Below are 17,029 nucleotides of genomic sequence, written 5' to 3' on the forward strand. Positions count from 1 at the left end.
AAACAAAACGTGCTATTAACAATTATTGTCTTTTGATTGCTCAAGCAAAGGAAGCATAAATGTCGAAGAGAGTTTGACAGTGTCAGATTATATTCGTTTCTAGCCCTCGTCTGTCAAATAACTGTACTGAGGTTTACTAAATCAAACACAACAATGATGCCTAAAGGCTGTATCACGATTTGGATCGTATTACCAGTACGCAGCATGAGCATGGCGAGGGTGCTGTTACAATTGCTACGTGCGTGCCTATCACACGAGCGGTGTTGATTGCTTTCACACTCACCCGGCAGACCGTCATTGAAAGTTTTAGTCGCTTGGTTATGACATACGTTTGCCCTGGACATCGGTCAATGCAGTGTCAGATCATGTTTCTTTCCTGAAAAGATATTTGACATCTTTTGCATTTTTTTTTTTTGTCCTTTTCCATTGGTTCCATTATGGTCTTTGCATCGTTTGCAGGGAGAAGGAGGAGCTGGAGCGAAGGATTGAAGACGAGCAGTCAATGGATGATAAGAAGAAGAGGAAAGATGAAAAGCGGAAGAAGGAAATGGTTATAAAAAAGGTGAGAAAAAGCATGGACTGCGATTGGATGATTTATTATTTGCAAAACGCTTTTTATAAGTGCATTGCTCTTATACTTCAACTCAAACGTTGTGCTTCTTTAAATTTGATGCGCGCATATTTACCATTGGGTGACTCTTTATTGATTTTTTTTGTTGTTGTTGTTGTTGTTGACAGACCATTGAGCAAAAACCAAAAGGTATGTTACCTGATTAATTTTACTCACCACTATGCTGTATATGTTGTGCACGCTTATCCACTAAAGAAAATGTTGATACTTTGTGACATCTTAAGATCTGAAATATTGATTGACAATTGGCACTTTTACAATGAACATAAACAATTGGTTTGTAGTCACCTGCAGAGCTCTTCAATGATTGTCTTTTTTTATTTTTTTTGTGAAAATTGAAATGTATTTCAAAAATCAGCTTAAAGGGGAATCCAAACTCTCAGACAACCTCAACGCTAAGCTATCCCTTCATACCCTACAAAATAGATGTCTTTTGCGATTTATAACACAAGTGGTTTTGCAATTTAAAGTTGAAATCTTCTTTTTCTTCATGCTTGGCTGTGACTTCTCTCATAATTCAACCACCATATTCGTGTACCGTCTTCGGATTATATAGCGGTACAAATGAACTCGAGCCGCTATTCCACAAATATGCCTTATCAATGCATCCTTGGTGGTTGTAGTAATACAAACCGAGATGGTTTCTTGCTACACCAATGGTCGAAAGACCCTAAGTTTGCCATAAATTGGATGAGGCTTGTCCGAAATATCCGAGTGTGGATCGGGCCTACAAAATGTTCGCTTTTGTGCTCGGAACATTTTAGAGCAATGTTATGAACAAAGAGATGGCTAGTTATTGTGGTTATCGGCCACAATTGAGAGGGGATGTCGTCCCCACAATTAAGCGGAAGTCACAGCCGTTGCTCGAAACTGTAAGATCTCTACCCAGCTACCAGCTACCAGGAATGTTGCGATTTGAGCTGTGAAGCAAACACCTATGTTGGCCTGCCAGCGACCTATCTTACCTCGCTAGATGTGCTGGCTAACACTGCCATTTGCCTGATGGTTACCATGAGAGAACCTGAAAAGAATTATCAACACAAATTTCTGCAAGTGAAATGAACCACCATCTATTTATGGTGGAGAAAAAGCATGCACATATCATCTACTCCTCCGAGGATTTTACCGAAGGAGCTAAAACTTTCAGGATCCACCTCCCTCCCCACCCCACCTCCCCCCACCTTCTCCCCAGCACCTCACCCCCTTCACCATCCCTTCCACAATCAAACATCACCCCCACAATACCCACCACCACCTGGTAGCAATCCCTAAACCAGATGATCCAGATGGATACCCATCCCGAAACAAAACACACTACCACCCAACCCCCACCCCAAGCGCCCTCCCCCCCCCCCCTCCCCTCGCCCCCCCCCCCTCTCCACTGAGGTCGGACAACGGCACAAACACCATGGTGGGACACAACATGGCACGAACACAGATACTAATGATGTCCCGGGAAACAATGAAACGGGGACGATCCCATAACATACAGACCACCTGGTCAGTCTATTATGGTGGGACAAAGCATTTGTCACCCATTTTGTCAGCAGTGTCTGAGTGTGCTTGGGCGGTGTCGGCTGTCGGGTCATCGTCATCGTTTTATGGCCGTTTCCATGCTTGCATGTGCAAGCCGTGATTCACTATTGGCTGCTTCATCAAAGGGCATATTTGAGGCATGTTTTTTGCGGTCGATGTCCTTCCTGACGCCAACACAGAATCAGCTGTGGACCTAGCCTTTGTCTAAAATGACATCTATCTATAATTCCAGTAATCTCTGTGTGTGTGTATGCGACCGCTGTTTCTCGACAACTACCGGTCCGATATACTTTAAACTTGCCAGGTATATTGCTGGGGACCCGAGGATGTGCCTTTTCAAGGTTTCATATTAATCGGACAATTACTTACCGAGCTATGTCCAAAAAACGATTCAACCAATCAGAGAGCAGCGAGCTATCGCGTGTGCCGAACGTGGCGAACACACTCTGCCTCGGACGGCACATTTGAGAGCGTATTCATTTATTTCACGTTGGCAAACTATGTTGCCGCTATGTTGGCGTTAAACTATGTTTTAAAACTAATTAAAACCATTTCATGTAAATAGAGGGGGGGGGGGGGGGGGATTGTCACTGTACTCGCAAGCCGTTCGCCGTTCGCTTTGGCGTTGCGAATGGACCAAAATATTTCATGGACCAAACCATTTCATGTAAAGCGTTCGCCGTTCGCTTTGGCGTTGCGAATGGACCAAAACATTTCATGAACCAAACCATTTCATGTAAATAGAGGGGGGGGATATAATTTTAGATATATATATAGTACGGGCATGCCCTAGTACCCTGAAAGGCAGCAGGGGGATTTGCAATCAGGTGTGAGTGAGTGTGTTGAGTGAGATTCCTTCTCTGAGGTAGACTGCCTACCAGCTAAAGTACTCCACCTACTTGGATTGGATTGGAGAGTAAGTAATCCTGGTTGGATTGGAGAGTGTCACAGCAAGTCCTCTCAAAGGAGGGGCATGCCCCCACTACACCTCGAGGGTACCAACCTATTCTGAGATTTTCCAGACATTTATCCAGTGCCCTCAAGAGCAGCACTGTTACCATGGTGCACCACTAGGAGGTAGTCTGAAAGAATTGGCAAGGGTAGAGGCTATGTACCGGAAGGAAGAACTTACACACTGCCTTCTTTTTGCTCGCAGAGCTATCCGGCGGCCATAGCTAAAAGCAACGAGTGGTAAACCACATCACACCTTACTGCAGCACTAGACGTGTACACCTGCCCTGTGAAAGAAAAACACAAGTACCACGGGTGATGACAGGTATTTCTGCTGGAGTAATATAACTCATTTAACAATTAATACAAAACCCCTGATAAAGCGTCAATAGAACGGAAAAGCAAAACCTACCAATCTGTAGTGAACATGCGACTGGTTTTTTTCATTTTCACGAACACTTCCATTGTCCCCATCTTTGTCTAAATCGCTCGCATAAGGCTCAAAACGTTACGGCTCCATAATTCCCCCGGAAGTGTTTCCATCACTAATTACCTCCGCCACCAAAGGTGGATTGGGGTTATGTTTTCAGCTCTGTGTTTGTTTGTGAACAAAATATCTCAAAAAGTTGTGGACTGATTTGGACGAAACTTGGTGGACCGGTTGGTTGTCTGACGAGGACTATTTGATTCGATTTGATTTTGGTGAAGACCTGAATATGGATTCGGATATGAGAATTATTTAATTTTTCAAGTGATTCTTCACCTTTGGGTGATGAGGCCAAAAACGATACATAGCAGGATATCTCAAAGTTATGGATGGATTTGGACAAAACTTGTAGGACAGGTTGTTTGTGTGACGAGGAAGAATTGATTCAATGTTGGTGAAGATCTGGATTTGGATCCGGCTACTATAATTTTTTAAGTGATTCTTCACCATTAAGTGATGTGGCCAAAAACTATACATAGCAGGATATCTCAAAAAGTTGTGGATGGATTTGGACGGAACTTGGTGGACCAGTTGGGTGTCTAACGAGGACAATTCGATTTTGGTGAAGATCTGAATATGGTTTCGGATATGAGAATTATTTAATTTTTTAAGTGATTCTTCACCATTGTGTGATAGGGCGAAAAGCGATTATATGACATATTTTTAAAAGTTATGGACGAATTATGGCTAAACTTGTTGGACAAGTATGTGTGTGACAAGGAAGAATCTATTCGATTTTGGTGAAGATCCGGATCTGGAGCCAGCTAGTAGGATTTTTAAAGTGATTCTTCACCATTGAGTGATATGGCCAACCAGGTGGAGGTATGCTCTCTACCGAGTGCCGTCTCGTTTTGTCTGTCGCAGTTTCTTCAAAATCCCACTGATCAGTTTCAGCATGCTGAGAATCTTCAAAGTTGCTAATGATGGTGGAATTGGTATCAGAATCTGGCTTGAAATACATTATCAATATGGAATCCACCTTTTAGATCAAGGTGGGTTCTGAGTGTCCACTGGCGAAAATCGACATTTTCGGGCTTTATTTGGCACTTTGTGATTGACAAAAAAAAGTTCAATTTTTTCCCATTCTAATTAGAGCGTGATTAATGATTTTGAATGGTTTTTAGAAGGGGGGAAAAATATTGCATTTGGGTTCGTTTCTCTAAGAAAACGGCAGTTTTTATAGGTTATTTGTCTAAAATAACCTCAGTTTGTCTCCTGGTGTCCAGCCGTCCATATGTCCATTAACATTTGACCAAAACATAATCTCACATACTACCCGACTGATTATGGACCAGATTTGGGGCGATGCATAAGGACAGCAACATCTCAGGGGGTTGCACTCCCCATCCGAATGCACACCTTGTAAAGGTGGTAAAAGAGTGGTTTCCCCACAAAATATTGTTATTTCATTCAAAAATCTTATTCTCAGAAACCACCAGACAGATCCAGACCAATTCACCACGAATCACAGGGCCATGCCCTTAAGTTGGGCTCCTCGTGGTCATATCTACCCCGGAAAGGGGGCCACGGGCTCCCTCCCTGAATTCCCCATCTTCACTAAAATATTGTTTCAAGGAATGGTGTGGTCAAGTTTCATTGGAATTGTACGTGGTTTCTGTGATGAAAGCAAATTCCTATTTTGGGTTGGGTCAAACCTGAATCCGCTTTGTCCCCTGGTAGACCCACTTAGACCCAGATTTTTTTTTTTTTCATGCTGTGAACAAACTAGAGTTGCAACACACCTAATATAATTTGTGCCAAGTTTGGTCACAATCGGCTGACACAGCTGACACCGCACGTGAAAAAGCGGAATGCCTCAATTCTGTGTTTGCCTCAAAATCTTGTGTCCCAAAACCCATCTCTCTCTCTACCCACCTTTCCAAGTCGAATCCAGCTGCTCCAGGACTCTGTCCTTCTCTCTTGACAAGGTGGAGAAGTTTTTGTCAAACCTCGACTCTGATTCTGCAACTGGACCAGACGGCATCATCCCACGGGTCCTAAAATCCTGCTCCTGCCGCTCTATCTCACCCTCTCTCTGTTCTCTTCACCCTCTCTTTTGCTCAAGGTCATCTGCCATCAGCTTGGAAATTGTCCAACATTACCGCTTTACACAAAAAGGTGCAAAAACAGATCATTGCAACTACAGACCAATCGGCCTGCTCCCAATAATCAGCAAGGTCATGGAATCGATCATTGCTTCTGACATCAAATCCTTCCTCTTCTCTAATGGCTTGATCTCGGATCATCAATTTGGATTCAGACCAGGTCACTCTACTCTGGACATGCTGCATCCCCTGTCTCAACAATGGATGGAGGTCTTTAATGCCAAACAGGAAATCAGAGCTGTCTCCCTTGACATATCACGTGCCTTCAATACGGTCTGGTGCACCCTGCTCTGCTCTCCAAACTCTCCTCCTATGGTATCAATGAAAATCTCCACGGATGGCTTGCGGACTTCCTCTCTGGTCGTAATCAACGTGTGGCCCTGAATGGATTTCTCATCACCCCTGCCTGTTCAGGCTAGAGTTCCCCAAGGCAGTGTTCTGGGGACTGTTCTGGGAAAATCCTCTCTATCTCTTTGCTGATGATGACCACTCTCTGCCGCTCCATACCTCATCCCTCAGATCGGCAGTCTGCAGCCTTATTGAATACCTGGACAATATTGTAAAATATACCTTTTTGTATACTGAATCGAGGCTCGTGAAAGAGCTAACATTTATTTCACAAACAAATCAACCAGACAAACAAGATATATAAAAAGAGGGAGCGGAAGACAAGATGGGGAGAGAAGGGGAAGCACACAAACATAACATTTGAGAGCAGGGAAATGTGTGGGGGGGAGGAGGCATGGGAATGGGGGGGGGGGGGGGTTGGGAGAAGTATAAAGCACAAGGACACCAAGGACTTCCAGGACAGAAGTTGGTATTTCAAAAAAGTGGATTTGGGGTGAAATTAGCGGGGGTAGAAAAGATCAAGGTTTTGGATGGGGGAAGATAAGAGATGGTTGTGAACAGCTGTTTTAAAGACCTGGAGGGTGGAGTGGGATTGAAGAGAGTGAGGGAGTTTGTTCCAGAGGCGGGAGAAAAGAGGAATGAAGGAGTGAAGGTGAGCAGAGAGTCTTGATTTTGGCAGTTTAACCATAAGATGGTTGCAGGCAGATCTTGTGCGACCTGTAGGAATATTTGGGGGACAGAGCCCAGAGAGAGCTGGGGGGGGCAAGGCCAGAGAGGAGTTTGTAGAAGACGGAAAGACCACCAACCTGCCTGCGGTGAGTGAGTGAAAGGCCCTTGGAGTTAGCTTCATCGCGGGAGATTCCAATGATTCTGAAAATCTGGAAAATGGAAAATATTGAACTGAAACTTGGCACATGGCTTTATTGTGATAAATTACGGAACATGTTCGAGTTTCAGGGAGTGTCTAGTTTCATGCTGATCGTTGCATTGGTAACAAGAGTTAATCCCCTTCTTTTTGATTACCAGCCACACACACTGTCACAAACCTCGCTTGAATCTTTGCCACTTTGCTGAGCTCAAAATGGTGGAAATATTCTGAAACAGCAACGTATTCTGCAGCTTTGCATACCTAAGACAATTTGTCCTGCTGTGTATTGCTCACAATTGCTGAGTGCTTGGAACGATCATTAATTTGGCCCAGTAGGGGCATATACAGCAATGCAATTCTCAGTATGTGCTTGTTGTAGTAGCTTCGTGTGTGCTTTCCTGTCTGTAGTATTCTTTCTGAAGCCATGTATCGAATTGAACAACCATTTTACTTCCAGCCAGGTTTTCTAGCCTCACTTGACAATGCACACATAACAGCACCAATATAATCTCAAAATAAATGGTTTCATCCCGTTTCTTTTCCTTTGATTATATTGACCTCGATCTTCCCTGACCTTATTCCCATATTTGTTTCTGCTTTGCATAACAAGGCCTGGACATTCCTCGAGGCAGCTCGGCTCCACCCATGCAGCCTACGTTGGCTACTTCCGGTCTTGCTGCTAGCAACAACGGAGGGCTTCGCCGAGGAGTTCCCGTGAATGCAATGTGCTCCACGTCCCCTGCTGTATCACAACCACAACCATTACAGGCCTTGCACCAACAGGCAGCCGCAGCGATGGCGGCAGCGCTGCAAGGTGGTCGCTACCCACCCCGCGAGGTTCCCCCACGGTTCAGGCAGCACGAACAGAAGCAGGTGTTGAAACGGGGTCAGCCCTTTCCCACGACAACGCAGGTTTGCCTTCATTTGCTGTGTTTTTACTTTTACTGTCAAATGAAGTTTTTACAACCTCCGTCATGTGACCCTTGGTCCCTCTGGCAAGTTTTTTTTTTTTTTTTTTTTTTTTTTTTTTTGAGATTGGATAAGTATTGACTGAATGTATTGTGCATGGTCAGACAGCCAGATGTCAAATTACACTCCTTATTTTATTGTGGTGGTGTCAAATGTTTTTGAACAGTGCATCAAAGTGTAACGTCCTCTGTGATCTGTGACGCTTCCATGTAATCATAGTTTACACGTCTTTTTGTATAGAGAATAGCTAGAAGGCTCGTGAAAGAGCTACATCACCGAATGGATCAGGATACAACATAACATAAAAGGAACAGCAAAAAGAGAAATGCCAAAAGCAGGGTCGAGGGAGAAAATAAACAGACAGCCAACAATTTGAGGGTAAGCATGAAAGGTAGGAGAGAATGCAGGAGGTGGGGAAGGGGGAGGGAGAGGGGGGGGGGTGGCTGAGGGAAAGAGGTGGGATATGATGGATACAAACAACAACAACAGGCATTTTAAGGCCATTTTCCCTGCTGGAGTGGAGGTTAGCCTTGCGGGCCCCATGACGATCTTCTCCATTTTGCCCTATTTTCTGCATCTCCCCTTGTTAACCCCCTTGCCCGAATTTCTTCTTCCACCACCTTTCGCCGTCTTTCTCGGTCTTCCCTGTCCTCTACTTCCTTCTGCATTCATTTCCATCACTTCTTTCCATCACTAAAACAAAATGGACACTGATAGGACTTCCAGGAAAGAAGTCGGTATTTCAAAAATGTGGATCTGGGGTGAATTAACGAAGGTAAAAAAGATCAAGGTTTTGTATAGGGGACGATAAGAGATAGTGGTGAACAGCTGTTTTAAAGACCTGGAGGTAGGAGTGGGATTGAAGAGAGTGAGGGAGTTTGTTCCAGAGGTGGGACAAAAGAGGAATGAAAGAGTGAAGGTTTGCAGAGTCTTGGTTTTGGCAGTTTTATCAGAAGAGGGTTGCTGGCAGATCTTGTGCGATCTGTAGGAATATTTGGGGGACAGAGCACAGACAGAGTTGGGGAGCTTGGCCGGAGAGGAGTCGGTAGAAGACAGAAAGACCACCAAACTGCCTGCGATGAGTGAATGAAAGGCCCTCAGAGTTAGCTTCATTGCTGGAGATTCCAATGATTCTGAAAGCGTTGGTTTCAACAGCGTGAAGCCGAGCTAGGTGTTTTTTTTTTTTTTTTTTTGTTTTTTTTTTGTATACTGAATCGAGGCTCGTGAAAGAGCTAACATTTACTTCACAAACAAATCAACCAGACAAACAAAATATATAAAAAGCGGGAGTGGAAAACAAGATGGGGAGAGAAGGTGAAGCACACAAACACAACATTTGAGAGCAGGGAGATGTGTGGAAGGGCAGGATCCTGAGGCAGGATCACCAGCCAAGAGGGTAGAGCAGTATTCCATTGAGCTGCGGATGGAAGCATTGTATGTGGTGAGGATTGTTTGTGGTGAGGCTTGTATGCTTTGGGGTGGCAGGGTGAGAGGAGAGGGTGTGGGGAAAGCTGTAGTGGGTGCAGTCAGGGTGGGGGAGCGGAGAGGTTTGGGTGGGTGCGGGAGTGGGGGGGGGGCAGAGGTTTGAGTTGGTGTGGGAGGGGGGGGGAGTTGTTTGAGTGGGTGTGGGGATGGGAGAAAGTGGGGTGAGGTTTGAGTCGTTTTGGGGGGGTGGGGGAAGAGAGGGAGGGGATTCAACGGCAACAGCATATTCCACCAACAAGTGGATGGAATCTCTGAAGCGGAAGTTCAAATTAGAGCTTTTATGAAGTTTTCATTAAACCTTTATGAGAATAATATGGAGAATACTAATTAATATAATTTACACTTTTATTATTTATTTATTTTCAGCTGTTTTTTTTTTCTTTTGTTTTTTTCATGTTTAGTTTGTTGTACAAAGTGAATGTGGATGGGCTTTACTTTTCGAGATTCTTAAGTTGAATTGCGCGTTTTGTGTGCTGTTTAGTTGATGGTACCAAATGATCTGTTCCGCACAGGTTTCTGGTATGAATGGAGGTAGCGCAGGAGAGTCTCCTGCTGCAGTTGATGTGAGTTGTTTCAGCATTGCAAGCACAGGGCAAAGCAAGACCGGCAGAGAAGAAGGTGGATTTACTAGTTGCGATTATTGCTCGATTTCGTTTTCAAGCTCCTTGATGGATGTATGACAAAGTTTTACCAAAATCAGGGTGGACAACGATATGCTCACCATTGTGGGATGCAGCATAAAGATCACCTTTTGGTGCTTACCCAGCACCTGTACCTGTTGCTTAGGCAGCCTAACCCAGAAATGTCAGCTTTACTTTGCTTGCCATGACAGTTAACATATGTTTGAAATTCCAGTTGGCAAAACTTTATATATTTAACTATCTGCCGATGTAGATTGACAATACCACTTGATGCTCCAATATTAATTTGTCAAAAATTTTATTCTGTTAAGTGAAGCAAAGCAATCGAAATATAAGATGACAAAAGGTGGAAAAGTTTGCTTGCTGCTGATGAAACTGTGCTATTTCAAATTTTGCTCTTTTAGCTGTCATACATTTTTGCTCTTCACCTTGCAGTAAATGTCATGTTCATGTGTGTTCACTCTGATCGAACATCGTAGGATCAGCCACTATTGAAAACTTGAACCTTGTTCGATTTGTTTTGTGCAATGTTTCACCTTGCTAATACTTTGGAACCGTGCATCATTGTACTTTAACTACAGAGTGGCCACAAAGTCCTGATGCACACTGTTAGAATTTATCTGTATGCTCCCCTCCATTCTCCACACAAATTTGAATTTTTCTCCATGTTCTTCTGGACATCTTCCATGTTGAGGATTGGTGGTCATAAAAGCAGCCTCTGACAGCTGTTTTGAGATCTTCAACTGTTGTTAGGGTGAGATTAGAAATTTACTCTTTCACAATGCCCCAAAATGAGTTGTCACATGTTAAGTCGAGTGGTGAATGATATCTCCTCGAGGAGGCCACACTATCTCAGATCCACGGCCAATCCATCGTCCGCTGAATTTGTCGTTGAGATATTCTCTAACTGCTAGAGCATAATGTACTGGTGCACCATCTTGTTGCAGGATAGCTGTTGCCTCGAGACCTCTCACGCAGTTGTGGAACAAACCATGTCTGAAGCATGTTCAAATAAGCAGTGTGATTGACACTTGTATCGAAAAAAATATGGTCCAATCAAGTACACAACACAACAACATGCATTTTAAGGCCATTTTCCCCGCAAGGTTAGCCTAAAATTGCGGTTCACGCACGGTCGTGAACCCATATGGTCCAATCAAGTGATCTTCTGAAATTGCTGCCCACATCATGACATGAGGAGGATGCTGTTCAATTTCCTCATAAAAATGAGGATTTTCTTTGCACCAAAAATAAACATTCCTGGATCGATTGCTGAGGTAAATAGAATGCTCATCAGAAGAAGAAAAAAAAATACGCTTCGTCTTGATTTAATGGTGGGAAATCGCTGCAGAAGAGCCTTGCTTGCAAGTGACCTCACGAGTGGCCAAGTCTCTATCGGAAAGCTCATTTACACATCCAGGCTTAAATGGCTTCAATCCCAGATCCTTTTTCATTATTTTTTGGACTGTTGACCGTGGAATGCCTAATTCAGAATATCTTTTTTGAGATGATTTCAGTGGTGATCTCGAGCAGGACGCTTCAATAATGTCCACATGGCGTTTACGTGATGCTGGACGACCAGAATGCTTTAAATCAAGGACACTCCCCGTTGAAAAAGCCTTCTTCTCCCATGCCTGCATTGTGTCGCGTGTAGGAACTGGCTTATCGAACCTCTGCGAAAATCCTGTCCTTATGTCTTCAAAACTTGCTCCTCACGCGCGGTCGTGAACCCAAACACAAGTAATCGCTCTCTTCTATCGTGTACTTGCTGTCCGTCATGCCGAAGCCATACATTGAAAACAAATAAAACAAATAAGTAACAGAGGACACACTTATGCATAGGGACTTTGTGGCCACTCTTCTTTGTGGTACATATTCCAATGTCTTCTCCGCATGTGGTGAAGAACCAATTGCAGTTCTTAAAATCTTATTTTTACCACGGCCACATAAGGTGGGTGGAGGTTATGTTTTCACCTCTGTCTGTCTGTGAACAGAATGTCTCAAAAAGTCTTCTTCTCCCATGTCAAAAATGTCCACAAGTCGTGGACGGATTTGGACGAAATTTGGTGGAGAGGTTTGGTGTTTGACGAGGATGAAATGATTAGATTTTGATGAATGATCTGGATCTGGATTATGGTCTGGATACTAGAAATTTTTACATGATTCTTCACCATTGAGACATAGGGCTAAAACCAATATATAGCACGATATCTCAGTTATCCATGGATCTGGTCGACAATTGGTTGATGAGTTGGCCAGGTGGCAATAACAAGCGATTATATTTTGGTTCAGATCTGGATGTATTCCAACTCATCATTGGGGCACAACATAATTGTTCAGCCTGGTGGAGGTATGTGCTCTTCCAAATGCTGTTCTTGTTGTACATTACATGCTCTTATCATGAATGAAAATGAGGTCGTTTTATTAACGCACAGGTTGTAAACCTGGTGCGTTATAGCGTTTGCCTGGGAATTTCTGTCTCTCCAAAAGTGAAGCTAGTTTCTGTCGCTCATTTCTGTCGCTCAGATGTGTAAACAGTTTCTGTCGCTCAGATGTGTAAACATGACGTCATCAAATCTATATTTAGGCTAACCATGGGCTACCCCTTTGGCTGGTACGCGGCCGCTCGCTAGTACATAATGTGAATACATTTCGTGAAAAGTACATAATGTGAATACTAGTAGCAATTTTACAAAAACCATGGCATAATTTCAAATCTTGACCCGAGATGATAATTATGCTACATCATTATGCTGCCGGTTCTGCTGCGAACTACTTCACCATGGAAAGTACCATATGAATAATAATTTCCATGTGCCAACCTGGGCGGAATCCAAGTGGATTCACTTGTTTTCTTCCTTCTCGATTAATATAACCGTTTTTTGTTTTAAATACCATCTTTTGAATGTCGCTCTCCAAACATGGAGTCCATGTTTGTACGGGACTGTTATGGGTTCCATAAGTCGTGGGTGAATTTTTTTATTGTATTTCTTTTTTTTAATTGACAGCGTATATGAGATTTGTTTTTGTCTCCATTTTGATTTATAAGATCAGATTGGTGCTTTTGACGTTGCCAATGAGAACGGCACTCGGTAGAGCACATACCTCTGCCAGGCTGAACAGTTTACATATTGTATCCCACTTATGGGGTGGATACGCCTGACATCTTCACCAAAATCGAATCAATTTGTCCTCGTCACACTCGCACACCCAACATGTCCACCAAATGTCGTCCAAATTTGTTCATAACCTTTTGAGATGCCAAGCTTACAGAGAAACGGGTGAATACATAACCTCGTCCTCCTTTGGTGGCTGAGGTAATAACGAGTACAGTACTACCATCTTGCTCGAGTCGCTCCATCTCGTGTTTGGAGCATGGACTTGCCTGTCTGGCATACTATGAGTATAATCTTGGTGTCTTTCATTCGACCCAACTTTACAAAGTCCAGAAGACACGACACCCAACATATGGAAAGGTTAGGGGTGTGTGTGGGCCCAGGAAAGGGCCTGAAATCACTCCTGGGGGGAGTCCTAATGGGGGCGACAGGCCCCGGGGGTGTCACAAAAGACACTTAACGCGTGCCCACGTGCCCACGTCTTTCATTCGACCCAACTTTACAAAGTCCAGAGGCATCTAAATCACGTGTCAGCAGCAGCTTCTTTTTTTTCTATTGCCATTCTTCCATCCTGCCAATGTATAACTTAAGTTAAAACTTTGTTCATCTGCAAAATATTCTTAATTCTTGACTGTTAATCTTTTTTTTGTCATATTACATAATTTGACATTGTACATAGAATGATTGTTTTGGCAAAAAATTTTATTGACTAATATTGTTGGTGTACGTGATGTTTGTTATTCCAGATTCAAATCGGGCAGATGCTGAAGTTGAGGATGCTAAGGAAGTTTGGCCAAGCTTGCAGGTTACCAGCGATGATGGCGGGTACTTGGGATGCAACATTAATGATATTGACGTTGAAAAGGACAAAGAAGATAAGCCAGCTGAGGGGTTGTGGGGCTGCTGGAGGCCACAACCTCCCCAACCCAACTTGGCATCAAACCTCGGTTTTCAAGATTGCGAGAAGTCTTTGGAGGTTAGAGCTGCCGAAGGGAAAGGGACGGCCATCAAAATTCAATCGGCTAATGGCCACACAAAGGAGTCTCCGGAAGTAGCTTCAATGATGGACATATCAAGGGGCCCTGGGCAGTCTGAAGGACCAAATGCTGACAACTGTTTTGGGGAGGAGCACACCTTTGGAGCTATGGAGGCTGATGGCCTAATTAAACCAAAGGTAAATTCTGGAGGTTGTGTGGAAGAGGGTCAACCAGGGCCTGGGAACCAAAGCAATAGCAGGGAAGGAAAAAGAAGGGAGCAATGCACAATGCCAGGTGCACGGCAAGCATCTGGAGATGGAAGGCAAGCTGCTGTTAATGGGGTGAGCTGGACGTGGGATAATGGGGCCAGTGGGAACTTAGGGTCATGTCTTCCAAATAACTGTGTGCAGGTGCCTGAAACTAAAGGATCTGATAAAGATCTACCGCAACAAGCTGATGGTGCAGCCATGGATAGCAAATCGAGCTCTGAGGTACAAGGGAGCACTTCTGGGGAGCAACAACCAAATGACAGTTGTTGGGGAAATGTTGGTTCTTCAGGTAGTGTAGGGAGCAGTGAAAGTGGGGATGGGGCCGGAGGTAATAGTAGTCAGCGAAGTGGTAGCTATAGTGTACGTGGTGTACGCCGTGGTGAACCACCCTCAAAACCTGATCTTCAGAAAGTGATGCAGAGTTGGCTCAACAGGAAGGACTTGGATCCTCGGGTCTTGTCAAATGCTGGGTGGGGTCATACCCCTGTGCAGCAGCATACTTGCTGGGATGTTGAGTCTCCTGGGAGACAAAGATCTTGGGATAATGCTGGAAAGGACATGAACCGACACGGTTCAAGTGGAAACTGGGGTGGTGAAGGGGGGTCAACTAAACAGCAACACCACTGGGGGGACAGGCCCAGGTCACAACAGACTTGGGGTGTTAGTGGAGGAGGTTGGGAGGATGAGAAAAGCTGGTATAATGGGTCACGACACAACGATAGCTTGGGAGGTGAGCACAAGCGAGGAGCAAAGGGAAGTGTTGGAATGTGGGATTCTGAATTTGGCACAGATGGGCAGAAAGTCGGGAGTTGGGGTGACTCTCATAAAGTTACTAGTTCTACTGGCTGGAATGAGTCCTCGCAGCCTTTGCAGACATGGACTGGGTCCAAGAGTGTTGGTCCCGGGTGGAATCAGCAGCATGCAAATAATAAAGGTAGTCGAACAGATTCTTGGGGTGATGTGGCGGCACCCCGTTGTGACCCGGTACGTGGGTGGCGAGATAAAGATGGGAGGAAAGAGACCGAGGGCTGGACTGGAGATGGACCAGGCGGTGAGGGACCATCTTCAGGACGTGGCACTTTGTGGGGTGACAGTTCTACAGGCCGAAGCAAACCCAGCACTGGTAGTTGGAGTGAACAATGTAGCAGAAAATCGGGCAATGCAGATGGCTGGGTGGGATCTGGAGCTGATAATGTTTGGAGTGGATCTGAACAGGCCTCTCAGCCCAAGGGTGGCTGGATTGGAGGACCGATGCCAACGGTGCCCAGTGATGGGGATAGTGCATCATCTGGCTGGGAAGAGCCTTCATCTAAGACTGTGCAGGTAGACAACGGAACAGCTGTTTGGGGAGACCCAAATGCCTACACCTCTGGTTCGAGCACTTGGGAAAGTGGCGGTCGTCGCCCCCGTGACAGAGAAACGAGTGCAGGACATTCTGGGCAGGCAACTACTCGGCTACTTCGCTCTCCGATTTCTAGTTCTGGTAAGGGGGTGTCATGCTTACAGGCTTCTTTTTTTTAATTTGTGCCCCAGTTACTTTGCAGACAGGTCAGTGGCCTGTCTTCTACTGCCCCCTTTCTGGCTTTGCACCCTTTGCCCTTTCTGTGCTGTCCCTTACCGCCCTTCCCCCCTAGTCCCATGATGGTCCCAGTTACTTCCTTAGGATATTTATCTATTTTGTGTAAACCCTAAATGGTGTGGTTTATTCCATTGAAATCGTGCTTATATCGACTTTTCACTTTTCCAAATCGACTGTTTAATATCCAAATGCTTGTTTATTCTCCGTCGAGAGAATTTTGGCGTCGGAGATGTCTCGCTGAAAAAAAACGTTTTCCTTTGGAAAACGGTTCTTTCAATCGAATGTAAAATCTCGTGCATGCCTTTGTAGCACCTCCGTCTGTGATACAACAGCACCAAAGTGGCTCAGCAGGAGATGTGCTGTCAGCCTTGTTCTCAAGTTCAATAAAATGGTCGCCATTTTTATCCAATGAATGTTTTTTGTTTGATGAATATAATTCGTGATTAAAGTGAACTTAGTGCGTGCACTTTGAAATCGTGGCAAATGAATGGTTGCAAGAACAGTTCGGGTTAAGTTCCGAACTGGTTAAGTTCGGGTTAAGTTCGGGTTGCTGGGGGGGCAAGGCCTCTCTGGCCTTGCCCCTCCAGCTCTCTCTGGGCTCTGTCCCGCAAATATTCCTACAGGTCGCACAAGATCTGCCAGCAAGCCTCTGATGGTTAAACTGCCAAAATCTCGGCTCTCTGCTCACCTTCACTCCTTCATTCCTCTTTTCTCCCGCCTCTGGAACAAACTCCCACACTCTCTTCAATCCCACTCCTCCCTCCAGGTCTTTAAAACAGCTGTTCACCACCATCTCTTATCTTCCCCATCCCCATCCAAAACCTTGATCTTTTCTATCCCCGATAATTTCACCCCAATTCCACTTTTTGAAATACCAACTTCTGACCTGGAAGTCCTTGGTGTCCTTGTGTTTTATACTTCTCCCACCCCCCACCCCCCCCCCCACCCCTTCCCACGCCTCCTCCCCCCGAGCCCTCTCCCTCCCACACATCTCCCTGCTCTCAAATGTTGTGTGCTCTCAAGTGTTTGTGTGCTTCCCATTCTCTTGTCTTCCGCTCCCTCTTTTT

General features: G+C 44.8%; 1 protein-coding gene across 9 annotated transcripts in view; it reads left to right on the forward strand.

Moving 5' to 3' along the window:
• The window catches only part of LOC137422376 (trinucleotide repeat-containing gene 6C protein), a 239,821-nt gene that overhangs the window by 185,250 nt on the left and 37,542 nt on the right, over positions 1-17,029 (forward strand). For 8 of the 9 annotated variants that reach the window (XM_078770301.1, XM_068109144.2, XM_068109157.2 and 5 more), the window contains 5 exons: positions 460-562; positions 739-760; positions 7,537-7,838; positions 9,893-9,998; positions 13,884-15,866. In XM_078770301.1, the coding sequence (XP_078626427.1) occupies positions 460-562; positions 739-760; positions 7,537-7,838; positions 9,893-9,998; positions 13,884-15,866 (2,516 nt within the window). Of the gene's footprint in view, positions 1-459; positions 563-738; positions 761-3,323; positions 3,444-7,536; positions 7,839-9,892; positions 9,999-13,883; positions 15,867-17,029 lie in introns of all 9 variants that reach the window. The other variant, XM_068109172.2, reaches the window with a different exon arrangement.

The sequence above is a fragment of the Myxine glutinosa genome, chromosome 1, assembly GCF_964187855.1.
Source record: "Myxine glutinosa chromosome 1, kmMyxGlut1.1, whole genome shotgun sequence".
Taxonomy (NCBI): Eukaryota; Metazoa; Chordata; class Myxini; order Myxiniformes; family Myxinidae; genus Myxine; species Myxine glutinosa.